Source organism: Passer domesticus, chromosome 22 (assembly GCF_036417665.1).
Source record: "Passer domesticus isolate bPasDom1 chromosome 22, bPasDom1.hap1, whole genome shotgun sequence".
In the NCBI taxonomy this organism is placed as follows: Eukaryota; Metazoa; Chordata; class Aves; order Passeriformes; family Passeridae; genus Passer; species Passer domesticus.
Genome location: NC_087495.1, coordinates 7,896,374 through 7,918,149, shown reverse-complemented (window position 1 = coordinate 7,918,149; position 21,776 = coordinate 7,896,374). Strand labels below are relative to the sequence as shown.

The 21,776-nt window shown below is 52.9% G+C and overlaps 1 protein-coding gene across 50 annotated transcripts in view; it reads left to right on the top strand.

Annotated features, from left to right (window-relative positions):
• CASZ1 (castor zinc finger 1) overlaps positions 1-21,776 on the top strand; it is a 269,195-nt gene that overhangs the window by 162,116 nt on the left and 85,303 nt on the right. For 46 of the 50 annotated variants that reach the window (XM_064397406.1, XM_064397402.1, XM_064397423.1 and 43 more), the window contains one exon: positions 6,910-6,969. Coding sequence is in view for 1 of the 50 variants with exons in the window: in XM_064397440.1 (XP_064253510.1) it covers positions 6,992-6,995 (4 nt within the window). In the remaining 49 variants the exon portion in view is untranslated. Of the gene's footprint in view, positions 1-6,909; positions 6,996-21,776 lie in introns of all 50 variants that reach the window. The other 4 variants (XM_064397432.1, XM_064397422.1, XM_064397440.1 and 1 more) reach the window with 1 other exon arrangement.

The following is a 21,776-nucleotide window of genomic DNA, read 5'->3' as shown; positions in this document are numbered from 1 at the left end:
GGCCTGGTTATGCTGTTTATATGCCTCTGACACTTGTCCCCTGGTGCTATTGCCAGGGAAACTCAGCACTGAGGCCTTTCCCTTTTCCCCCACCCCCTTGTCCCTTTCTGTTTAATTTTTTTCTTTCTTCCCCCCCCCCCCCCTTTTTTTTTTTCTTTTAACATGGTTTTCCTAAAAAGTTTTTTAATCAATCAAATTTGAGGCAGAAAATAGGCTTGGTCACGCCTGGTCCTTGGGTCGTGTGACACTCACTCAGGGTCCTGACAGCTCCTCAAAGGGGCACCCGGGCTGAGGCGGGGGGGCCGCAGCGCGTTTCCCCAGGAAAGAGCCGGTTTCCATGGCGCTGCCCCCACCTCTCCGCCATCCGCCAGCCCGACGTGGGCCTGAGGCTCTTCAAAAGGGGCGTTGGGAAGCGGGCGTGTGTGCGGGGCCGGGAACAAACGGCGGCGCGGGGGCGGCGGCGCGGGGGCCGCCAGCTGCCGGGGCTGGGCCGCGCAGCTCGCGGGGAGCCAGCGGGAGCGGCGGCCGCGGAGCCAGGGCCCCCGCCAGAGCTGCATAATCAGGGGCTTTTCATAAATGCCCCATTTTTCATCGCCGTCGAAGACGTTTGCTCAGGGAGAGTCGGTAGCCCTGGCACGGGGGGACAGCGCCCAGCGCTTCCCAGCCCCGGCCGTGCCCCCGCGCTCGCTCGGCTCTCCTCCAGCCCGGCCTGCTCTGCCCTGTCTCTGAGCGCAGGCAGGTGCCCGACCCCGTCAGAGGGAGCTCGGGCCGCCCTGGCCATGGCAGGGCACTGTGGGGCCAGCCTCGAGGCTGTGTCAGTGCCAGCTCCCGCCTTGGCTCGCCATGTGCCACAGCGTCCCGGGCACTGCCGCTTCTCCTTGGGTCCTCCCTGATTCCCTCACCTTTGCCTCGCCCCACCCTGCCCTAGGAAACCACTTGCCCTTCTGCTGATTTCGTCCAAGGTGTGTACCTAGGATTTTAAAACCCTCTTCTTCATCCCCAGCCCCTTTCTCAAGCTCTCTTCTTTCATTCTTCTCCCTCCTGTCCTTCGTTTCCCCACGCCCTTTCCAGTTCTTCATTTGTGCAGGGTCTTTTGCTTTCTCTCTTTTTTATAATTAATGATTAGCTTTAATTGGTTTGCTTAGGCAGCCTGACAGCAAATTAGCAGGAGCCAGCCCAGGGCTGCCGAATGCCAAGTTTGGGGAGTGCTGTGCTTTGCAGACACTGTGGCAGGGGATGAACTCCTTGGGATCCCCCTTGGCACTCGCTCCTGCTCTGGGGGGCTGTGCTGCGAGCTGGGGGTCTGGGCCCTTACCTGCTCCTTGGTGCCATCTATGCTGGGATCTGGGACTGGCAGTGGATGCTGTCCCTGCTCCTCTGTCCCTTGTCTGGCTCCAGCTCTCCCGAAGTGTCCAGCAGGCACTGAGCTGCAGGGTTGCCTCTGTAATGGTCCCTGTCACTTTCCTACTGCCCAGTGCTGGTTTTCCTCCTCCTTTTTGCACGATCACCTTTGTGGAGCTGGGCTCTGTTCAGCAGGGTGAAAGGAGGGCAGGATCTCCCAGGGAGCACTGTGCCAAGGGGACTCTCCAGCCCAGCAAAGCAGGTGGCTCTACCCAGTGCTAAAGGCAGGTAATGGGGACAGGGTGTGGAGAGAGGGGGGCTTTGCTCTTTTCCTCCTTTGCAGTGATTTCCCTTTGCTTTGCTTTTCTTTTCTTTGCCTTTTTTATAGCTCCCATTTTTCTTTTTTATGAGAGAGAAACTGCAGGGTTCTCCCAGGGCTGGGAAGAACGCTTGGTCCCAGGCTGCTCCCAGCCAGATGGAGGGAAAAAGAAGGGGGGCAGTGGGCCCATAATCCTGGGAGGAGAGTTTTCCTAGTTAAAGAGGATTGGGGATAGAGTCTAGGACATTTCAGCATGTTGTTTGATGAAGAAGGGACAGACCATGACCTATTTGGGATGCTAGTGAATTTTCAGCACAAAACTTTGCTGGGAGCACTGGCAGTAGTGTAGCCCTACAGCTGGGGATGGAGTTGATTTGTGCTGCACTGCTGGTGTTGCCTTGTAATAGCAGCCAAAAAAAGGGAGAAATGGGAAATAGCACGAGTTTCCCTCTCCTTCAGCCCAGGCCTTTTCAGCTGAGCAGTCCAAGATTGGCAGCAGACAATAGCTGGGTGAGGCTGCTCAACTGGATCTATAGAGCAGCCAGAATATTCCAACCCCTCTGCAAAACCAGGAAGGTTTGTTGGGCTGGTGACAGTAGGGTATGTTTCTTGTCCCCAGGAATCCTGGACTCTCAGTTGTCCTTGCTTCAGGTGTTAAATGGGTGATTTGCCCTTACTGGACACCATTCCAACCCTCCAGCTGAGTGTTAATATCTACAAATGCCCTTTTATGGGATCCAGAGCACATATATAAGTGAAATCAGAGGGATGTGCTGTCTTCCTGGGATTTCTGTCATGGAGGAACAGCCTTTTTGTCAGTCACAGAGGTCCCTGCTGCATTCCAGATTCATGAAAGATGGAAGCCAGCGCAAACACGTCTGCTCTCGGATCTGCATGTTGTTCAGCTGTGAGTGTATGGGCAAACACCATGCTGTGCTGCCTTGCTGCAGCCTGGCCTCTTTCCCAAAGATTGCCACGATTACAGCTCACTCAGGTACAACGCTGATAATGCATGTAGAGCCTGGAGCCAGCAGGTCTCCTGGGGGCTCAGAGGCTTGAGTTGCAGGGCTCCCTCCTCCGCCCTGCCCTGCCCTGCCCAGGACACATGGCTGTGCACTCCCTCACAGCTCTCGTGTCCCTTCCCAGTCCTGATGGCACTCTCAGAGTCCCTCACATTGCTTTGCCAGTGTTTTCAGCTTAGTTGAGCTTTGGGTCTCTGCAGAGCAATGCTAAAGGGTGAGTTTTCCTATCCTGAGGGAAGAGGGAGAAGGATGAGAAGTGTGGGAAAAATATTTGCTAGAAAAGTCATTGAGACCTTGCCACCCATTTCACTTTTAGGTGGTCTTGGTTTATTCCCACAGCAGATGTCTTTGCAATAGCAGAAGATATATTTGACTTGTCGCAAAACTTCCATGTTCTGTGCCCTTGGATAGTCTCCTTTTCTTTTTCATACCCCACCCCCTCTGAGGTGTTGTTTTAAGACCCTTTTCACTTTCCTGTTTGCATCTCACTGCCCTTCAGTGAACCACCTCCTCTGCTTGCTTTGCAGTCTATCAGATTTATTGCTGTTGCTATACTGATCAGGACCTTTTCAAAACTTAGTAGTGCCACTGGAGTGTCAGGCACTGCACAAGGTTGAAGGCAGGCACAGCTACCTCTCCAGGAGGGTGGCCATCCCTCTGCCTGCTGTCAGAGCTGTCTCTTCCCTTCTGATTTTAGCAATGTGGGTGCCAGGATTCACCCTCTCCCTTTGCAGCTTAGGGGCTCCATGGTAATTGTGCACTTCTTGGTAGTTGAAGAGCAGCTGAGGGTCACCAGCTGTTTCACTGTAGAGCTGCAGGGGGGAAACTGAGGCAGGGAGTTGAAGGTGCCTGAAGATGTCCTCAAAGCTCATGAAGTGACCCACTGAGGGATTATCCCGCCTGGGCTCCGAGTTTCTCATCACACATCCCATGCCACAGGCTGCCAACACAACCCATCACTGCAAAGGAAACCAGGGGAGCACATGATGGCTCCTGTCCTGCCCTGCTGTGCCTTTGGCTTGTCTTGCTGCCCTTCCTTTCCTCTTCCTCCTCTGGCACTCGGTGCTCCCAGCACATGCCCTGAGTGCTGCCTGGACAGCCTGAGCTGCTCCTTTAAGGCAGGCACGCCAGGGGACTGCGCGGTGCCAGCCTTCGCTGTGAGTGCCTCTCGCGCTTCCCCCTTGGAAAGTTTCCTGCCCAATTGTTATGTGCGATCCGATCTGAAAGTTGCTCTCTAAGCTTCTTGTCACATTTTGACTTAATGAAGTGCAACTGGAGTGGGAATTGGGGTTCATCACGCCAGTCTCACTGCGCTCCCTTGTTGTCAGAAAACAGGGGCGGTTGGGGACCGTAATGCAACGCTGCAAGTCGTTATCATTCCGGTCAGTCTGTTTAACACAAAATTAAACAAAGAACTAATTAGTGCCTCATGAATTAATAAATGCGCAGTTGCCGGGTAGGAAGGGGAGGAAGGAAAAAAGGTTGTTGAAGGAAAGATACTGAAAAAGTCGAATTAGGATGTTGTGTCAAGGGGAAAAAAAAAAACTGAGTCCACTTTGGCGAAGAGTTTGGATCCATTGGTTTCCTTGGAATAAGCTCCCCTCCTCCTCCTCCTCCTCCTGCGTCCTGCATGTCTGCTCTGGAGCAGTGATGAATGACAGGCACAGGGAAGAGGCAACCTTTCAGTGCTTCTTCAGGGGGGCTTACAAGAAAGATGGGGACAAACTTTTTAGCAGGGCCTGTAGTGATTGGAGAGGGGGTGATGGTTTTAAACTAAAAGAGGCACAATTTAGCCTAGATATAAGGAAGAAAATGGTTATGGTGAGGGTAGTGAGACCCTGGCACAGGTTGCTCAGTGAAGCTATATCTGCACCATCCATGGAAGTGTTCAAGACCAGGCTGGATGGAGCTTGAAGCAAACCAGTCTAGTGTAAAGTGTCCCTGCCTATGGCAGGGGAGTTGGACTATATGACCTTTAAAGGTCCCTTCCAACCCAAACCGTTACAGGACTTCGTGATTTTCCAGTGGTGTTCCCTAGAAGCTACATCTGGGGTCCAGTAGCCAAATACAAATTCTTACCCAAAGCAGATGTGGGAACTAAGAGGTGTGGGGTAGAAGCCCATCATTGGAAAGGAGGGAGACTTCAAGATGTTCATGGTGAGCAAGTCTCCTGTCTTTGTCTGAAGGCTTTTCCCAGGGGAAGCCCCAATGGACAGAGCAGCAGTGTGATCTCAGGTCAGCTGTGTCCCAGCAGCCCTCCCCTGGCCCGTGTCCCCAGGGAGGGGGCCGTGCTGGGTGGCCGTGCCGGGCCGTCCCACAGGTGCCGTGCCGTGCCACACTGCCAGGCAGCGGGCTGGGCTCTGGCACATTGTCAGGCAGGGAAGCAGAGCTGGGGGAGGGAAGAGTCCATCCTTAAGAGGACATGTCAAGTACAATTAGCGTTATCTGTCTAAATATGTACTGGGAACACAGAATACAAGAGGAGGCCTGGCTGGCTTTAATGGAGACATATGCAAGGTCATATTGCCTCATACAATCCCCCAATCTGATTTGGGGATTACACATTCTAAGTAAATTGGCGTTATTCCTCTTGCATCATTGATAAGCTGCAGCCAAAAGAAGAGGAGTAAAAAAAAAAAAAAAAACAATTAAAAACCCAATCCCAAGAATTGATCGTGCACAGGGGTTAGGGAGTGAAGGCAGGAAGGCAGAGAGTTACAGGCAGAGAGCTTGAGAAGGAGGGAGAGAACAAAAGAGAGGGAAGGAAAAAACAGTGTGGTAGAGGCAGAGAAAGCGGTGGAAAGAGCAAGGAAAAAAGGGAGAACAAAGGTAAAGAAAAGGTGAAAGAAGGGATGCCAGAAGGACTGAGGGTGCTAGGGTGGGAGAAGCACCTCAAATGAGGGAGCTGTTACTCCAGCCATGCCCTCAGCCTTTTTAGCATCAGAATTTGAGTGGGAAAGGAAGCAGCCAGGCTGGTTATGCACCTTCCTCACCCGAGGGGCTCCGTCCTCCTGTCCATGCATCCATCTGGGATATCTCACGAGCTCCTTCCTGCTCTGGGTCCCAGCCAACATGTGGCATCTATCTTTGGCAGTGGCAGAGTATAAGTGACAGGAGGAGGCCGTCCACATGCACAGAGTGCCAGGGCTCTGGAACACAGGGGTGAGCCGTGGCAGCAGCACGGAGTCCCCTGAGTCCCTCTCCCTTTTGTCCTGCAAGGGACTCAGGAGGGTCTCAGCAGGGCTGAGTTGCTGCTGCACGGAGAAGGGAACGTGCAGAGAGCTGGTGTGTGGCACAGACAGCTGGGGCTCCTGGACTCGACCACGGGCACACTGGGCAGGACCTCGGGGCAGTTTGTCATCCTCCTGCCACCCTGTGCAGCTCTGAGAGCTGTTCTAGCACGGCTGCAGAACAGAGGAAGGGGCCAGGCACCCTTGCCACTGTGCATGAAGCCACCCTGTGCTCCTGGCCACCTCCCAGCTCTGGGAGAGGGAAGACCCTGTCTGGCTGCAAAGCAGTTTTCCCCAGCCGTGAGTTCGCCTCCCACCCTGCCTGTGCAGAATAACCCCCTCCAGAAGTCTCATGGCACGGCTTTTATGCTCTGTCACATTTTTGGAACATATGGTTTTAAATAATTCAATTTACTTTTCATGTATTTTGCTGTGACTTTTTTTCCCCTGTCCCTTTTCTCCTTCATCCTCACTCTCTGCATTCTCCTGGGTGGAAAATGCACAGATGAGCAGATAAGGGGGTTCAGTAACATGGGGCCCACTCCTGCATCCCGTCATCTTGTGCCCCACAAGGTGTGCAAGGGAGGCCTCCCATTCGCACACAGGTGAACCACTGGGAAAGAGGGGTCAGCAGAGGAAATGTGAAGATTAAGAAGGGAAAATCTGACATTGAGCAGAACACAACCTTAGATGTGCAGGCAAGGTACGGAGCAGACCAGCACAAGGTGTGTCTCTGGTACCTGGGAGCAGGATTCAGGCCAGTAATGGCTGCTCTATGTGAAATGATTCCCAACCCTCATTAGCAACCTTTTTCATGGAAAAGTGCTGTGGGGTGCATGGCAGTGTGGGGTGCAGCCAGGAGCAGGAAAGCATTTTGTTCCCTTGTGGAGTCTGAATGTCCCATGCTGGACCATGTTCTTACGCAGCTTTTGTGGGTCTTGCCTTTTGCTCAGGTGTGCCCTTTGTGTTAACTGGATCCTTTCTTTTCTCACTCCAGAATGAAGTGAATTTAGAGCTAAAAACGAGGCAAGAAACGAGGCCTTGAAATCTCCGAAAGGTAGGAGAGACTTCAGACTGCAATGGGTATGTCACTATGCCCTCCTGGGTTCTCTTTTCCTCTGTGCATCTCTCACACTTACAGCCTGCTCACTGTGGCCATGTCTGCACTAGACCTTCTGGGCTTGGGCTGCTGTTACTCATGAAGAGAGGTGGAAACAGAAGAAGGTCAAGTGCAGACATAGGCACATATATGTGTCCTAATCCTGTCTTTGTCTTTGTACAGCAGTTGTTCTGGGCACCTGGTTTTGTCACTGGGGCTTTTCCTCAACATCTCTATTGCCTCTATCTTTACAGCTAAAAAAAAGTGTGAGGATTTTGGTGAAATGGAACTGCTTTATCTTCATGCATGTGTGATGAGGGAGATGGATATAAGGTCCTTTCACTGAATAGGATGCAGTCTCCATCTACTGTGAAGTTTTGCTGAGCTCAGTTCATATAATTCAGGTGGTGATGTGCATGTTCTCCTCCTCTTCTGGCACATTTCTATCTATTCAGACTGCAGAACCATGGTGGTAGTGTGGAAGCATTTCCATGTGTGCAGCAGAATCAGGGCTTTCCTGGGTTTGCCCTTTACCTAGACCATCATAGTCTGTCTTAGGAAAAAAAAAAAAAAAACAAACCCAGCTTCACAGTCTCCTAGAGCTTGGGTGGTGACTTAGTCTGTGCCTGGTAAGAGTTAGAGGTCTGAAGCCCAGGAAAATGGAAGATAATATTGTCTCTTAAATGCCTTGTCTCCATGTGCTGAGTAAGACACTCCCTATGCCACCTCAGACAATGGTTACTGAGAAGTCCCTGCCATGCTGACAGTTCCTGCTGTCCCTGGCTCCTCTTCCTTCCCCTCCATCACCAGGCACCAAGAGAGGTCTGAGGGCAGGAGAGGCCGTGGGGAGGGTGGGAAGTGCTCTGCCCTGTGAGACATTGCTCAGGAGCACTCAGTGCAGTGTGTGTGCTCAGAGCATCCCTGCAGCAGTGGGGACCCCCAATGCCCAGTTTTGGGGAGCACACGGACTGAGTCCCAGCAGCATGTGAGGGGCCCAGGCTGGCTGGGCTGGGAGGGGGCCCCAGGCTGGGCTGGGCAGTGTCAGAGGTGACCGGTGGAAGGCCAGTGTTATGTAAATACTGCTGCTGTAACATGGCAGGCCTGAATGGCCCTATGCATCCATCCATCATTGCTGGGGAACAGAAGCCTCCCTTGGAGCACGGGGGGCCAGCAGTGTGGGGCATGCAGACACAGGCAGCATGTGCCCTACTCATAAACTGTTTGTTTTCTTTTTGTCTCTCTCGTTTCGGGGCACCCCACCGAGAGCAACTCTCTGTTCTGTCCTTGCAACCTCTCCCCCAACCTTCCCCCCACCACTTCAGGCCTTCCTTTTCCTCCCTTCTTTCCCCGGCCCTTAAAAAAATGGAGGGAAAAAAAGGGGGGGAAAAAAGTCCCCAGTTCACATTGCGGCTTCTTTCTCTGACTTCAAAGGCTCCTCATCATTGTTTGGGATCGGCAGGCAGTGGCCCTGAAAACGTGATCACAGCCAGGCACAGTGTAGGTCACCACTGAGCGCCATGCTCCAAGTGCTGAAAGGAACAGGCAGATTCTTCCCTTTTCATGCTTCACAACCCTGGTTACAGCACTCGGCCTCGCCCGTGTGCTCCTCGCTGCATGGCTATTCTTGCTCTTTTCTCCTCCTTTTCCTCCCGCCCTCCCTCTCTCTGCTTCTCTCAGGTCCCTCGTTCCTCTATTCGTTTGCTTTCATCCTGCCCCTCTCTGTGCCCACCATCACACACTTCTCACACTTTCTTCTCTTCTTTCCATTACTTTTCTTTCTCACTGTCTCCTGCCTGGCACTGCTGCCACTTCTCTCTATTATATGAATCATTGTTTTATTTCTCCCTTTTCCCTCTTCTAAAGGTCAGGCTGGAGGTTGATTTCCTCGTGCTCCCTGTTCCTGTTTAGTAGCAGCCTTCCTCTGACATTTGCCCACATGTCTGTCTTTGCCTGTGATATCTCACTCTCCATGCCCAAAACTACGGCAGTTCTGTGATTTCTGGATTAGTCCTAGACAGCTGACAGCCCTCCCTGCAAAGGTGTGAGCCCACTGCTTTCATGTGCAGTGGGTTTATCCCCCAAAATTTAGCCTGGTCGCACATGGGGAGGTAGTACACAGTGCCTGCCATCAATGTCAGCTTCCAAACTTGCTCTTCGGCTTGGCTGGTTAACCTGAAGAAGTGAGCACATAGGGTTAGTGTTGTAGATGGATTGGAAAGGCAGGCACTGACTTCATATATATCACAGGGAAACATTTAAATCTTGTAGGTCTAACATAAAACATGACACTGATGGTAGTGCTGAGGGCAGAGTTAGGCAGGGATAAGGCAGAGAAAAACAGGCCCAACAGTTTAATGGGCATCCCAGAACACTTCCTCAGTGGATTTCAGTGAGGGAACAACACTTGGTTGTGCTGGAGCTTGGGCATGTTTGGCAGCACAGTGAGCCACAGCCAGATGGAAACTCCCTGCCTGCAGAACATCCCCCAGCAATATCTGGAGCTTCATTTTGCTGCAGGGGAAGAGCCTGGGACTCTGTGCCTCTCCAGCACCCACCCAAGGAACAGCCACCCTCTCTCCACCTCCGGAAGCAGAGATCGTGGTGCTTGTGCCTCTGGTGATTTGTGAGGTTGTTTTAATGCCGAGGAGCCCACCAGGACTTGTCTCTTGCTAAATAGGCATATTAAGGGACATTGCAGCAGGGGTTATAGAGTAATAATTTGTTCTAATGAGCTGGTGTCACGTTCTCCCTGGCTGAGCTGTGCCCGAGCAGGAGCCGTGGTAGGAAGGGGCTGTGCTCGCTGACCTGTCAGCCCAGGTTAATGAAGTACTGCTCTGCTCGGGGGTCAGGGAGCAGGAGAGCAGCCAGCCAGCAGCAGCTCGGGGGCGGAGGAGAAGGATGGGGCTGTTCCCTGGGCTGAATGCCCCGGGGAAGGCCTGTGCCATGCTGGACAGAGCAGCAGGATGTACATTATGGCACTGGGACCTGCATGCTGTGCTGGTGGCCTGAGTGCCATAGCACCCTCATCAAACTGTCTGCAGGCAGGGGTGAGGCTGCTGCAGCTGGGCGCTGCTCCTCTGGCCTTGCAGGAGAGCCCAGGGTGGCACACTGGGAAGGAGGCTGGAAAAGTAAGAGAGCACCTCAGTTACAGATGCTTACAGACACGAGGGGATAAGTGGCCAGTGGTTCTGACCAGTGTCTAACTAGGAAGCCTGCAGAGAGATGGTGCTCATCCTTACCTTTGTGTGCAGAGTGTACAAACAGCCAGAAGTTCTCTTTGTCCTTCCTCTTCCCTCTTTCTCCTCCCTTGATGCTCCCCCATGGCTTGCTGAGGTCCTTTGCCTTATAAACCTAATCCCTCATGCCTTCTGGGTACCTGGGCAGGAAAGATACAGGAACTTTTGCCAGTCCCCCAGTGATCACCCTTAGGGAGCAGGTTGATGGCAGGAGAACCTGGGCAGATGCAGTTTGAGCAGGGCTCCACATTCTGCAGGAGATGGCAGGAAAAGCCACAAAAGGGAGTTCTGGCCCAGCTGCTGCCTTGGGAACCCATGGCCTGACTTGCTTCTGTGAATGAAACTACCTCATCCATGCTGGGGCAGGATGGTGCCCTTGGCCACACCAGCACCCTGAGGTCTACAGCACAAGTCCTGTATACCATCTTCCTCCTTCTCCTCCTCCCACTCTTCGCTCCCCCCCTGCTTCTCTTTGCTTTTCCCTGTCTCCATCTCTCTCTCCCTTTCATCTACTCAGAAGGCTTTACTCTACTTCCTTGTCACCCTAATTGATTGCATTAACCTTTCAGCGTATTGGATTTCCCCAGCACCGTGCAGAGAGCACTGTGCAATATGCTTATAATCCAGGCTGTAATGGACAGGGAGCAGTCAACGAGCCCCTGCTCCAACAGGTTCTGCTGACAACTTCTCTGGGAGGGGGAGAGGAGTGGACCAGGGGGACCTGGAGCATGGCTGTCCTGCAGCCCGTGCAGACCTGGCCTCAGTGCTCCCCCGAGCAGGCTCGTGTTAGCTTGTGAGAGTGGAGTCCTTGAAAAAGGATCTGGCTGGGAAGCATGGAGGAGATCTTATATTTGACCTATTACTGTAATTTTTCCTAGTGTTTGAGCACCATTCTTCTATATCTGCTTGGTCTACAGTTTTCTTCCATCTGTTCAATACTAAGTTAATGTATGCTTTACATTTAGGCACTTGTTGCTAGTGGCAGATAAGAAGACAGTATCATGGAATCTTCCTGTTTTCACATCATGCTTGCCTCTGCCTTTTCCTTTAGGATGAGGATACAAGGTAGATGGACATTTTTCCTCAGATTTCAAAGAAAAGCATAGGAATATTGTGTTGATGAGAAAGACAGCACCAAGATGCAGAGAGATCAGGAGACAGAAGCCCTGAACTATATCTCATGATTGGCCTTGGATAAATCCTTTCACTCTCTGGTGCCTCATTTTCACCCAGGGTGTTGGAGGTGTTGTTTGGGTGGGTTGGGGAAGGAGGAGGGCAGTTATTAAGCTCACTGGGCAAGGGATGAGAAAGTGGCTTCAGACAGGCAGTGAAGATACACAGCCAAGTGTGACTGCTCACACTGCCTGTGAGGCAGGAAATAAACCCACTAGATAAGCAGCAGGAGCATGTGAGCCTGTGAAAGGCCTGGCAGACTGCTGGTGGTCAAGGCAGAGCCAAGAGATGTTTTGGCATCCTTTATTTTAAAGGATTGGAATGATGGATCTGCCGTAGTCTCCTGGCCATGGTGCCCCCTTTAAAGTCTCCTTGCCGTAGGCTCAGTTCAGCACAATGATTTGAGCACTAGGTTTGAGTTTTGCTTAAGCCAAGATCATTTAAGCAAATATTTAGGAGTTCCATTTGACAAGGACCATAGGATGAGACCTAGACCCTTATGAGGCCCTTTTGTAGTTCTCCTTTTCAGATAGCATTTAGCACAAGATGGTTCTTTGTTTATGGTTACAGCTCACAGTGTGAAAAACACCAATAGGAAGGATTGCTGATCACTTGACAGGCCTTTAGTTCAAGTTACTTCATCTTGTTAGAAGCAGTTACTCTGAAGGTACCCACTCTCCCAAGGGGAGGTTGAGAGCTGGCCTTTAGAAACTTGGCAAGTTCCTGAGCACACCAGGAGGAGGGGACAGGGCCTGTACCATGCAAGATAAAGGTAAATCCCCAGTTTTTCCAGGAAGGAACACGAAATAACAGGAGTCAGACGGAGGAAAAACTTTATTCCAGGCAATCATTCCAAAAAGTGTGAGGCTCCTTATAAGCCAGAAGGTAGCTAGGGTAGGGACTTTTTTTACGTTAAATAAAGAAGAACTAGGAGCAGGAAGCAAAGGACGAGAAATCTAAAACAAGCTAGAGAGAAAGCAGGAGGGAGAGCAGCACCTCCTAAATGGAAGGGTAAACAGGCACTCCGAGGCATTAACTTAATTGATTGTTCTGCAACAGGCTGAACGCTGTGTTACTCTGTCACCGTGGCAACAACCCAAAAAAATTGTCAGCCTGTTTGGATGAAGTGAAGCGAAACATTCTCTAATTTGCGGTGATCCGGGTGTTTGTTTTCCTTCCGAAGAGGCGGGGGCTCTATTGATCTATTATTTGCACAGAGCTTTTTTTTTCCGTGGTGAGATGGGGAAAGCGGGAGCCCTGGGGTGTGCTCCCGGGGCAGGTGAGGCAGCAGGGGTGTTTCTTCTGTCTTTCCACAGATCTGCCTTTGCAGGATGGCCAAAGCCAGCAGACGTTCCAGTGGTAGGAACTGTCCCAAAGAAGCTGGAGGACAGGGGAAAGTGTTTGGGGGTGAAGAATTTGTGCCAAAAGCATTTGGATGTGATGAACTTGTGCCAGGGCTACTGCTTTGGTCTATCCTGTTCTCATCACTTTGGGCTCTTGCAGTTCACAGAATCATAGAACCCCAGAGATGGAATATCCTGAGCTGGAAGGAATCCACATGGAATCATCAAATCCAGCTCTTAGCTTTGCCCCAGACAGCCCCAAAAGTGACACCAGTTCCATCTTTATTGCAGTCTCTGGTGTGAGGTGGAGTCAGCAACAAGTGCCTCAGGGACAAGAGCAGCTCTGACCCCTACCAGCTCCCTTTCCAGATCCATGCTGTTCATGTTGTGTGTGTAGATCTGTGTCTGTGCACGGGCTGTGCTTGTGGGAAGGTATCGCTGAACACTTGGGGGAGGGACAGGAATTGTGTTTATCCTCACCCCGCGGCTGTGGGAACATAACAATGTCCCTGCCTTGAGCTCTTTGTTACCATGAGATGAAACCCTGGGCCAAAGAAGGAGGGATTTTGTCCTCTGGGATGTGGGGTCAGGCTGCTCCAAGGGGCTGTGTGGGATGGGAGATGGGGATGGCCACAGTGGGATGGGTGACTTGCTGCAGGCACAGCGTGGGACAGAGCCAGGGGAGCCACACAGATGGGAAGAGGGACCACAAGCTGTGCAGCAACTCGTGCCCCTCGCCAGCAGTGTCTGGCCCTGCACAGCCCTGGGGGCCGAGCAGGAATTCTTGGGGATGCCACTCACTGTCAGCACATGCTTGGGTTCAGAGTGAAATGTCACTGCAGCACTTGCTTCAGCTGGGAACTGTTCAGGCAGAATGGCAAGGTGCAGGGGACTAGGGAGCAAGACCACATGGCCAGGGGTGAGCAACAAGACCGTGTGCCAAAGGCATGGTGCCAGGAGACGGGCTGTGGCAGGGGAAAGGTGCCTTGCAGGTCTGCAGTAGGGGGAGCAGGCAACAGTGGCTCAGAGCCAGTGGGAGGGTGAGTGGCAGAGGTGGTTCTGGGCCAGCAAAGGAGAGTAGAATTTCCTTGTGACAGGGGAGGAGGGACAGACTTCACCTTCCTTGTGCTTGGCCCTGCAGAGAGGTTTCATCCTCCTGTTTGGGGTTTTCTGCACTCTCGCGGCCTTTGGGCACCCTGGGGGCAATCCCATGTTTCCCGACAGGAAATCCCATGTTTCCCATACAGGCTGATGATCCTCATTACCCCTCAACAGTGCCCCAGCCCATGCACAGCTAGTCCAGCTGCTGTACAAGGGCTGTCTAGCTGATCCCTAAGATTTCAGGGAGAGCTGTGGAATATGTTGGTGTCAGCTGCTGGAGAGTGTTGCTTTGTGGGGTCTGCAGGGGGAAAAGCCCACCGTGTACTCCTGTGCTCTTCCTCCTCCCTCCCGGATCCTTTCTCTGTTGTCCTAGGGAGTTTTCCTCCTCTGTTTGTACTGGTTTTGCTTTATCACCCTTTCTCCCTTCTGTCTCTCTTCCGTTCTCTATTTCATTCTTTCCATCCAGTGTTTAACTCTTCTGCTCTGTTCCTCCTTTTCACCGGGTAGGTGTGGGCTGGGATAAGTGACTTGGCTGGCGGGTGAGCCCCGAGGCTCTGTGTCCTGCTGGGGCACCTGCCCCGTGCTCCTGGTGGGTGTGCGACGGTGGGGGCACCGTGGGAGACAGCAGTGCTGCATCTCTCTTGGAGAGAGCTGAGCTGCCAGTGAAAGTTTGGTGGTTATCAGTGTCAGGAGAAGCTAAATAACCCTGTAACTGGTATGAAGGTGAATTCACGGTCTAGTGAGCATTGAAAATATGAAAGGGCTCTGAGACAGGCAGAGTGTGGAGAGGCTCCACACTCAGGGAGTGGCGTGTTGCTGGAGCAGTGCAAGGACATGTGCTGGTGCCATGGCAAACTGCCTTTTGTGGGGCTGGACGGAGCAGGGAGGGTGCTCAGGACTGCAGGTTCAGAGACAAATGAGACATGCACACGTTAACATGGCAAGAACACCCTCAGAGAATGCCTGTGGGCAGCCACATCTGACTGCACAGCCCTGCACACATGTGGCCAAGTGCCCACACAGTGCCACAAGGCCAGGCACATCCATGTGCACAGATGTGCAGACAGCCATACCCACGCAGGCAGGTACACATCCCTGCATGTTGTCCTGTGTGGAGATGCTCCCACAGCTCCATAAGCACGGGGTCACAGGCACACCCAAGCTGCCAGTGCAGTGCTCTGCCGCCTGTGTCAGCTCGCAGTCGTGCCAAATTCCTCTTTGGTGTAACTACACTCCAGTCAGGCAGCACAGATGGATTTATCCCAGCATATCTTGGATGTCTGTGTGGTTACCTGCTCTGAGCAGGAGGAGACTTGTGGGAAATCTCTTCTCCTTCCAGCTGGGAGAGGCTGATGCTTTGGAGAACCAGGAGATGTGCAGAGAGGAAACCCCCTTCAGCTCTTCACCTGGAGCTGGTAATCTCCTTGCACCAAATCCCTGGAACAGGGGAATTGCATTTGAAGCTCAGCCAGTGGTGATTTAGTGTTAGACATTTGCAAAAGAGACTTTGATTAATTCGTAGTAAAATCGAGTAGCACTTGGGTGCCAGCACCACATTCCAGGGTGAGACAGCGACCAAGGTGCGCGCTGGGCAGGCTGCCAGGTGCCTGAGCAATCCCCGCGGAGGTGGCAGCGCCATTCAACCCACAGCCTCTCCCTGCTTGGGCTCCTTAATTATTAATTTATTTTTCTCCCTTCCTTGGCAAAAAAATACTATTTGGTAACGACCTCAAATTGCAAAATGCTGATGATTTGGAGAATGTGTCACAGAAGCTCCAGGGTGATAAAGGGGAGACGAATCCCAGCCAACAATCCGGCTCAGCCAGTTTGCCTATTTATTAAAGAAAAAGCCCAGATCATTAACTTTTTTGTTGTTGTTCTGTTTGCGGGCAACTCCCTGCTGGCAACTTTCGGGTGCCCAGTAAATTAAACCAAGTATCGGCCTGGTTCAGGGCAACCTGAGCTTCTATTTAGAGCTGTGAGAACAAACTGGCTTCGTTTATGTTAGCACGTGAATAAACCCTTTAGGGTACCATGCAAAGCGCTCTCTGGCATAAAAGCAGTGTCAGAAAATCCTTACTCTTGCTGCCTCGTGGAGGGTCAGGTATTGTAACTGGAGAGATGAGCTTCCCTTCTCCTCCCACTGCTTGTTCACACGGTTAATTGCCCCTCGACACCTCACAGTGCCACGCTGGTCCCCAGAGAAGCAGGGCTGGAAGAGAGCATCTGTAGGCACAGGCTTTGTTGGTTTCCCCGTTTGCCTGCTTGGTTTAGTCGTTGAATAAAGAACAGTTTAGGGATGGGCTTGCCTGCCTGGTGGCTCTGTGAACTCCAAGAGTTCCCTGTGCTATCAGGGAAGGGTGATTATATCCCCCTCCTCTGGAACATCCCACGTGTTCGCTGAAGTAGTGCTTCAAGCTAAATCAGTTTGTTGAGGGCTCCAGCTTCCCTTAATTCAGTGTCAGGACCAGGCTTGCATGGCCATTATTCAAGAAGTTTTATCAGAAGCACAAAGCTAGCATCTGCCCTCCTGCTTCCCTCTGGGCATCACCAGCTCTGCTGCCCTGGCTTTGGCACACGGAGGCTCGAGGGACTGCCTCCCCGAGCCCATTTGCAGGCAAGGCTCGTTCCAGCTCCTAGAGAGTCTCGGCTGTTCCGCTGCTGCAGGAGCACCGTGGCTTGTCGCTGGTGCCTGGCACAGCAGCTCAGAAAAGCTGCCAGAACCGAGGAGCTCGTGTGGGAAAAGGGAGCAAAGACACTGCTCACGTTGCTAGCCTCTCCCCTTCCCTCTTCCAACCCAGCTCAGGTGAACTAGGGGTGGATTTTAGGTTTTAATGGCAGCTGACATCCACACACTTTCTCCCAGAGGTAGCCACCTTCTTTCCTAGGCCTGGCTCATGTCCCTCTACACTCATTTCTCTGGTGAAGCCTGCCCAGACCCGTGTTCACGTGGATGTTGATGGGAGGAGAAGGGTATTTTTCAAGGTTTCTGCTGGTTTTTTTTCTTCTGAAATATAAGGATGTGCAATTTTTTTAGTTTCAATTTAGCATTGGAGAATTTTATAATTTAGTAATTAAAATCTCTGATAGGCTTTAGAAATTGCAGCTAATTGAATTTAATGGGAAGATGATTTTCAATTTTATTTGATTACCCGGACCCCTGGCATTGGTATTTATGGGAAAAAAATGGGAAATGTGCTGTGTGGGCTAAGATGGCATAATTGAATTAGGGCTAATCGGATTTCTTCGTCATGAATTTCACTATAATTTTCCTATAATTTTCCATTAGATATCTAGTTTACAAATATTCACAAAGAAATGAAGCTCTTTCGGAATGGAGATTGCTGGCTAACAGGATTACAGGGACGATAGCTCGGCATTGCCAGCCCGGGCTCCTTCAGTAATGCAATCGCTGCGTCTGCCTCACACTTACCGCCCGCCGCTGCTCCCGCAGCGCTCCCGGGGCCGGGCCGGGCCGGGCCGGGCTGGGCCGGGCTGGGCCGGGCTGGGCCGGGCCGGGCTGGGCCGGGCTGGGCTGGGCCGGGCAGCCCCTGCCCGCGGGGTGCCTGTGCCGGGGACACAGCTACAGGCACAGGTACAGGCACAGGCACAGCTACAGTACAGGCACAGGCACAGGTACAGGCACAGGTACAGCTACAGGCACAGCTACAGGTACAGGCACAGGCACAGCTACAGTACAGGCACAGGCACAGGCACAGCTACAGTACAGGCACAGGCACAGGCACAGGCACAGGTACAGGCACACCGCCCTGTGCCCCACACACAGCACAGCCAGCCCCTGCCCTCCTCCATCACCTCCCCTCATTGTCACTTCTCATGAACGAGTGACTGCTGCTTTGCGGACAGTCCCTGACAGTGCTCTGTACCTGCCTCGGTGCCCTGCATGGGAGCAGGGGTGACATGGGCTCTGCCTGTGATGGGGCAGGTAGAGCAGAGCGGACAATGTGCCAGATTCCCTCTGCCTTCCCTCCCTCTCCTCTTGCCCCTGCCCAAGCCACATCAAATCCAGAGTGAGTTTATGGAGACCAGCCCTACTCCACAGTGTCAGAGTCCTGTAAAATCCAGCCTGTCTGGTGACCTGTCCCATCTCTCTTACTTGCTGGGCTGCATTTTGGGAGCCTTTATAGATCTGCCCAGCCCGTGTCAGGATAGAGTTGCTGGGGGAGCCAGGCATTGCCCTGTAGAGTAATTAGGGTGGCAACTCCTCTCTAGCCAGTGCCCCTTGACATCTGCGTGCCATTAGGCCTCCCACACACACAGAGCAGGACAGCCTCTGCTAAAACAACCTTGACAATCAGCCCTGTCCTGGCTGCTGCAGGACCATGCTCAGGTCTTTGTGTGTCTGTGCATTTACATGACTCCGTGTGTGTGCAGGTGGCATGTGCTCACGCTTTCGTGTGCGTGTCTCTGCAGGAACACAAGCTGGCTTGCAGATCCTCTGGACAGAAATCACCATTGGTGTTTGTGCTTGCCCCATGCACTGCAGAAGTAGGCCTTGCCTGGTCTGGGACCCATCCTTGAGCTGTGTGCTTTGCCAAGCCCAGGCTCAGGGGCTCTGTGGGGTTCAGGGTGGTATTGGCTGGTTGTGCAGGCAGAGCACCTGCTTTGAGTGCCAGGTGCCTTCCCTTTTGGACCTGCTGCCTGGGTACGACTATGCCCTTACCTCCTCACCCTGAAATCCCCAGGCTGCACTTTTAATTGCTGCAGTAAATTGTAACTAATTGTTAGTGCATTCAAACCCCTGCCACTCCTTCCCCCCAAGTCTTCCTGGGCCCCTGTGGAGCACATGCCGTGTACGTTCAGTGCCGTATGGCCCGTTCCCAGTACAGTCATTCCCTCTGGGCAGTGGTCAAGAGATGAGCAGCACTGGCTTCCAGCAGCTGCTGGAAGCTCTGGGGTGCCTGGAAAAGCAGGAGCTGCGTGGTGGGGACCTGGTGTCAAACTGTTAGAGGCCAAAGGATCAGTAAATGGCAGGATCTCTCCCAGCAGAGCCTTCCCCAGCACGCTGAGACTTAGCAGAGCTGCTTTGGCAAGGGGTTCTGGGAGCCATGTGCCAATAGTGTGATTGAAACTGAATTGAGAAGGAAGGAGGGAAAGAGAAAGAAAGGGAAAGAAAGCATGGATTGTCTGCTCCTGCCGCCCAGGCCCCGAGGCCTCTGGGCACCTCCCTTGACGAAACAGAAATCAAACAAAATTACAGAAATAGGGCAGGAGCATTTGCCTAATAGACTCCCCAAGCAGGAGCAGGAGGAGGGGCACAGCACTGCCAGATCTCCAACCTGCAATCTGAGAGCCAGCGCCCTGATCCCACATGAATCCAGAGCACAGTCCCAGGCCCCCAGGCCAGCTCCAGCTAAGGAGGGAGAAACTGCCAAGAAAATGGGCTAAGCATAAAAAACAAAGGTAGAAGAGACACAAAAAGGGGGATGTCCCACATCTCAGTGTGACTCACCCCCTGCTCAGCCCTGGCACACTGTCTGCGGGGAAAGCATTAAACTGTAATAATAATAAATTAATCATCCTTCCCCCTCCCATTGCACTTTTCATCTGAGGATCTCTGAGCACCTGGCAAACATTAATTACCAAGAGCTCCTGGAGCCGCTGGGAGGGTGGAAGGGGACACAGAGAGATCTCTCCCCCTGCCACGGAAGGGCAGATGTGGCTGCAGCGGACGGGGCGGCTCTCGCCATGGCACGGAAGCAGAGTTCAGAGCAGGGTGAGGGGTGCTGCCTTCCCTCGAGTGCTGCTGCAGAGCACGGGGTCTGGGAGCCCCTTCGTGCCAGGGCACGGTCAGAGGCAGCTTTTCCTCAGTGTGGATCCATACCCGAAGGGATAAGGGAAGGAGGGGAGGTGCTACCCTCATGGGGGGCACAGGAGCAGAAAGATTCAGAGCCCTTGAGAGAGGAAAGAACCAACTTTCCTTGGGTAAGAGGCAAAGGAGGGAGTATGGGGAAATAAAACCTGATCCTGTGACAGGAGATTGCTGAGATAGGAAATCAGGCCTTGCCATTGCATCAGCTGCAGGGCGTGGATTTCACCTGAAAAAACACCTTGGCAAGTTGTTCCTGCAAGGAGGAGTGGGAGGGACAGTGGGAAGTCTGTGGAGGGGATCCTCCAGGTGTGTTTAGGTTGTGTGTGTGGGTTCATGTGTGCCATGGTGTATGGATATGTGTGTATTTGAATGTCAGTGAGCACAGAGTATCATTTTCTTTGTGGAGGGCATATGCATGTTGCGTGTGCACGCAGGGATGGGAGGGGTGGGGAACATTTGTATACTGATGTGTGAACGTGCTCAGCTCGGTGCACGTAGAAGAACAGGTATGTTCAGAGGGTCTGTGGGGCTGTGCATGCGCAGGGACATATCCATGGTAGAAAGTGTGCTCCTCTTTGTGAGGAACGGGAGATCCAGCGGGGGCCCACTCTCTCAGGGAACAGTGGTGGTGAGCACAACTCCCACTCCTTAAATCTTAAGTTCACAGAAGGCGCAAAAATGAAGATATCTGACGTAAAGTGCAGTGAACTTTTGGAACCTGTCAGCAAACTCAAACCTGGAAAGAAGTGTTGAATCCAAACTGAGCTGTTACAGAGCCTGCACAAACAATTCTGGTTCTGTCCATTACTTCGCAGGGTGGGATGTTCCTTGGCAGGTGCTTAGTGCCTGACTCAGGTGCAGGGACCAGGGCAGGCTCTGCTGGGTGATGTTGGCTGGGCTGGAGCCTGCGTTGGGGCCAAGTGAAGTGCAGACAGGCAGGATTTGAAAGGCAGCACGGGGTGACAGTGCTGATCGGAGCTGATGGTGTGGTTAGAAACCAGTGAGTGGGGAAGTCGGGCAATGCTGATGGAGCAGCAGCTTGGCTGCACCAGGTGGGAAGGTGAGTCCCGTACAGGGCTCTGCTCAGGGGTGCTGCTCGGCTGGGCAGCCCCCAGGCGGGGCACACTTGCCTCCTGCCTGACACTGTTGTCCCCACGTGCTTCCCGGCTTGGAAGGTCCCTGGGTGGCTCCATTTCACTAGACTTTGTTTAGATTTTTCTCTGAGAGGAGCCAGAATATTTGTGGTTTCCACAAATGACTCCCCTCTCCTCTTCCCTCTCCCTGCCCTCTGGCCTGCATTGCTGCCTGTGCGTTTTTGTCCATGCAAATGCAGCACTGCTGAGATGATGAGCTGCACTTTGTGCTGCGTCTCTGGGCTCGGGACACTATCAGGGTGCAGCACATCCTGGTGCATGGAGCCAAACACACCTGGGCTCCTTCCAGCCCTGTGACTAACCTGTCCAGCCGCTTCTGGCGAGTCACTTCCCTCACTAGTGCCTCAGTTTCCCCATCCCTAGTGGGGTAATGATGCTGGCCTCCTTTGGGAAGCACATTAAGTTCTGCTTATAAAATGGATTTAAGAGCTGGTAAGTCCATGGGCAGCTTTGTGTGAGCCCCTGTGAGGAGCCCAGCTCTGCCAAAATCCTGGAGCCAAACGTGGTGTGTTCACAAAAACAGCCTACAACCTGCTCAAAATACCTATTTAATCAGGTAAATAATCTGCTCGTTTGTTTTAAAGAAAGAGGCTTATATCTGTGTTTACCCAACACGCCTCTCAGAACCTCCCTCGCATTCTTTGCTACTTAGAAAAATAAAGCCAAAAAAAAAAGAGGAAATTCACTGCAAAAGGGCCCCCTTCCCCCCGCCTCCCGCGGGCCCGGCGTTCGGGGCTGGAGCGCCGTGATCTCCCGAGGGCAGGATGCGCCCAGGGCAGTGACACCCGCAGGTGGCGGCCACCCGTGCCCCGAGGGCTGCAGCCCTCCTCGGGGCGCGCTCCGCTCGCCCGGCGAGCCTGGAGCCGCGTGGGACGGCGCAGCCCCCGAGCGCTGCCCGCGGCTCCGCCGTGCCCGGTGCCCGCGG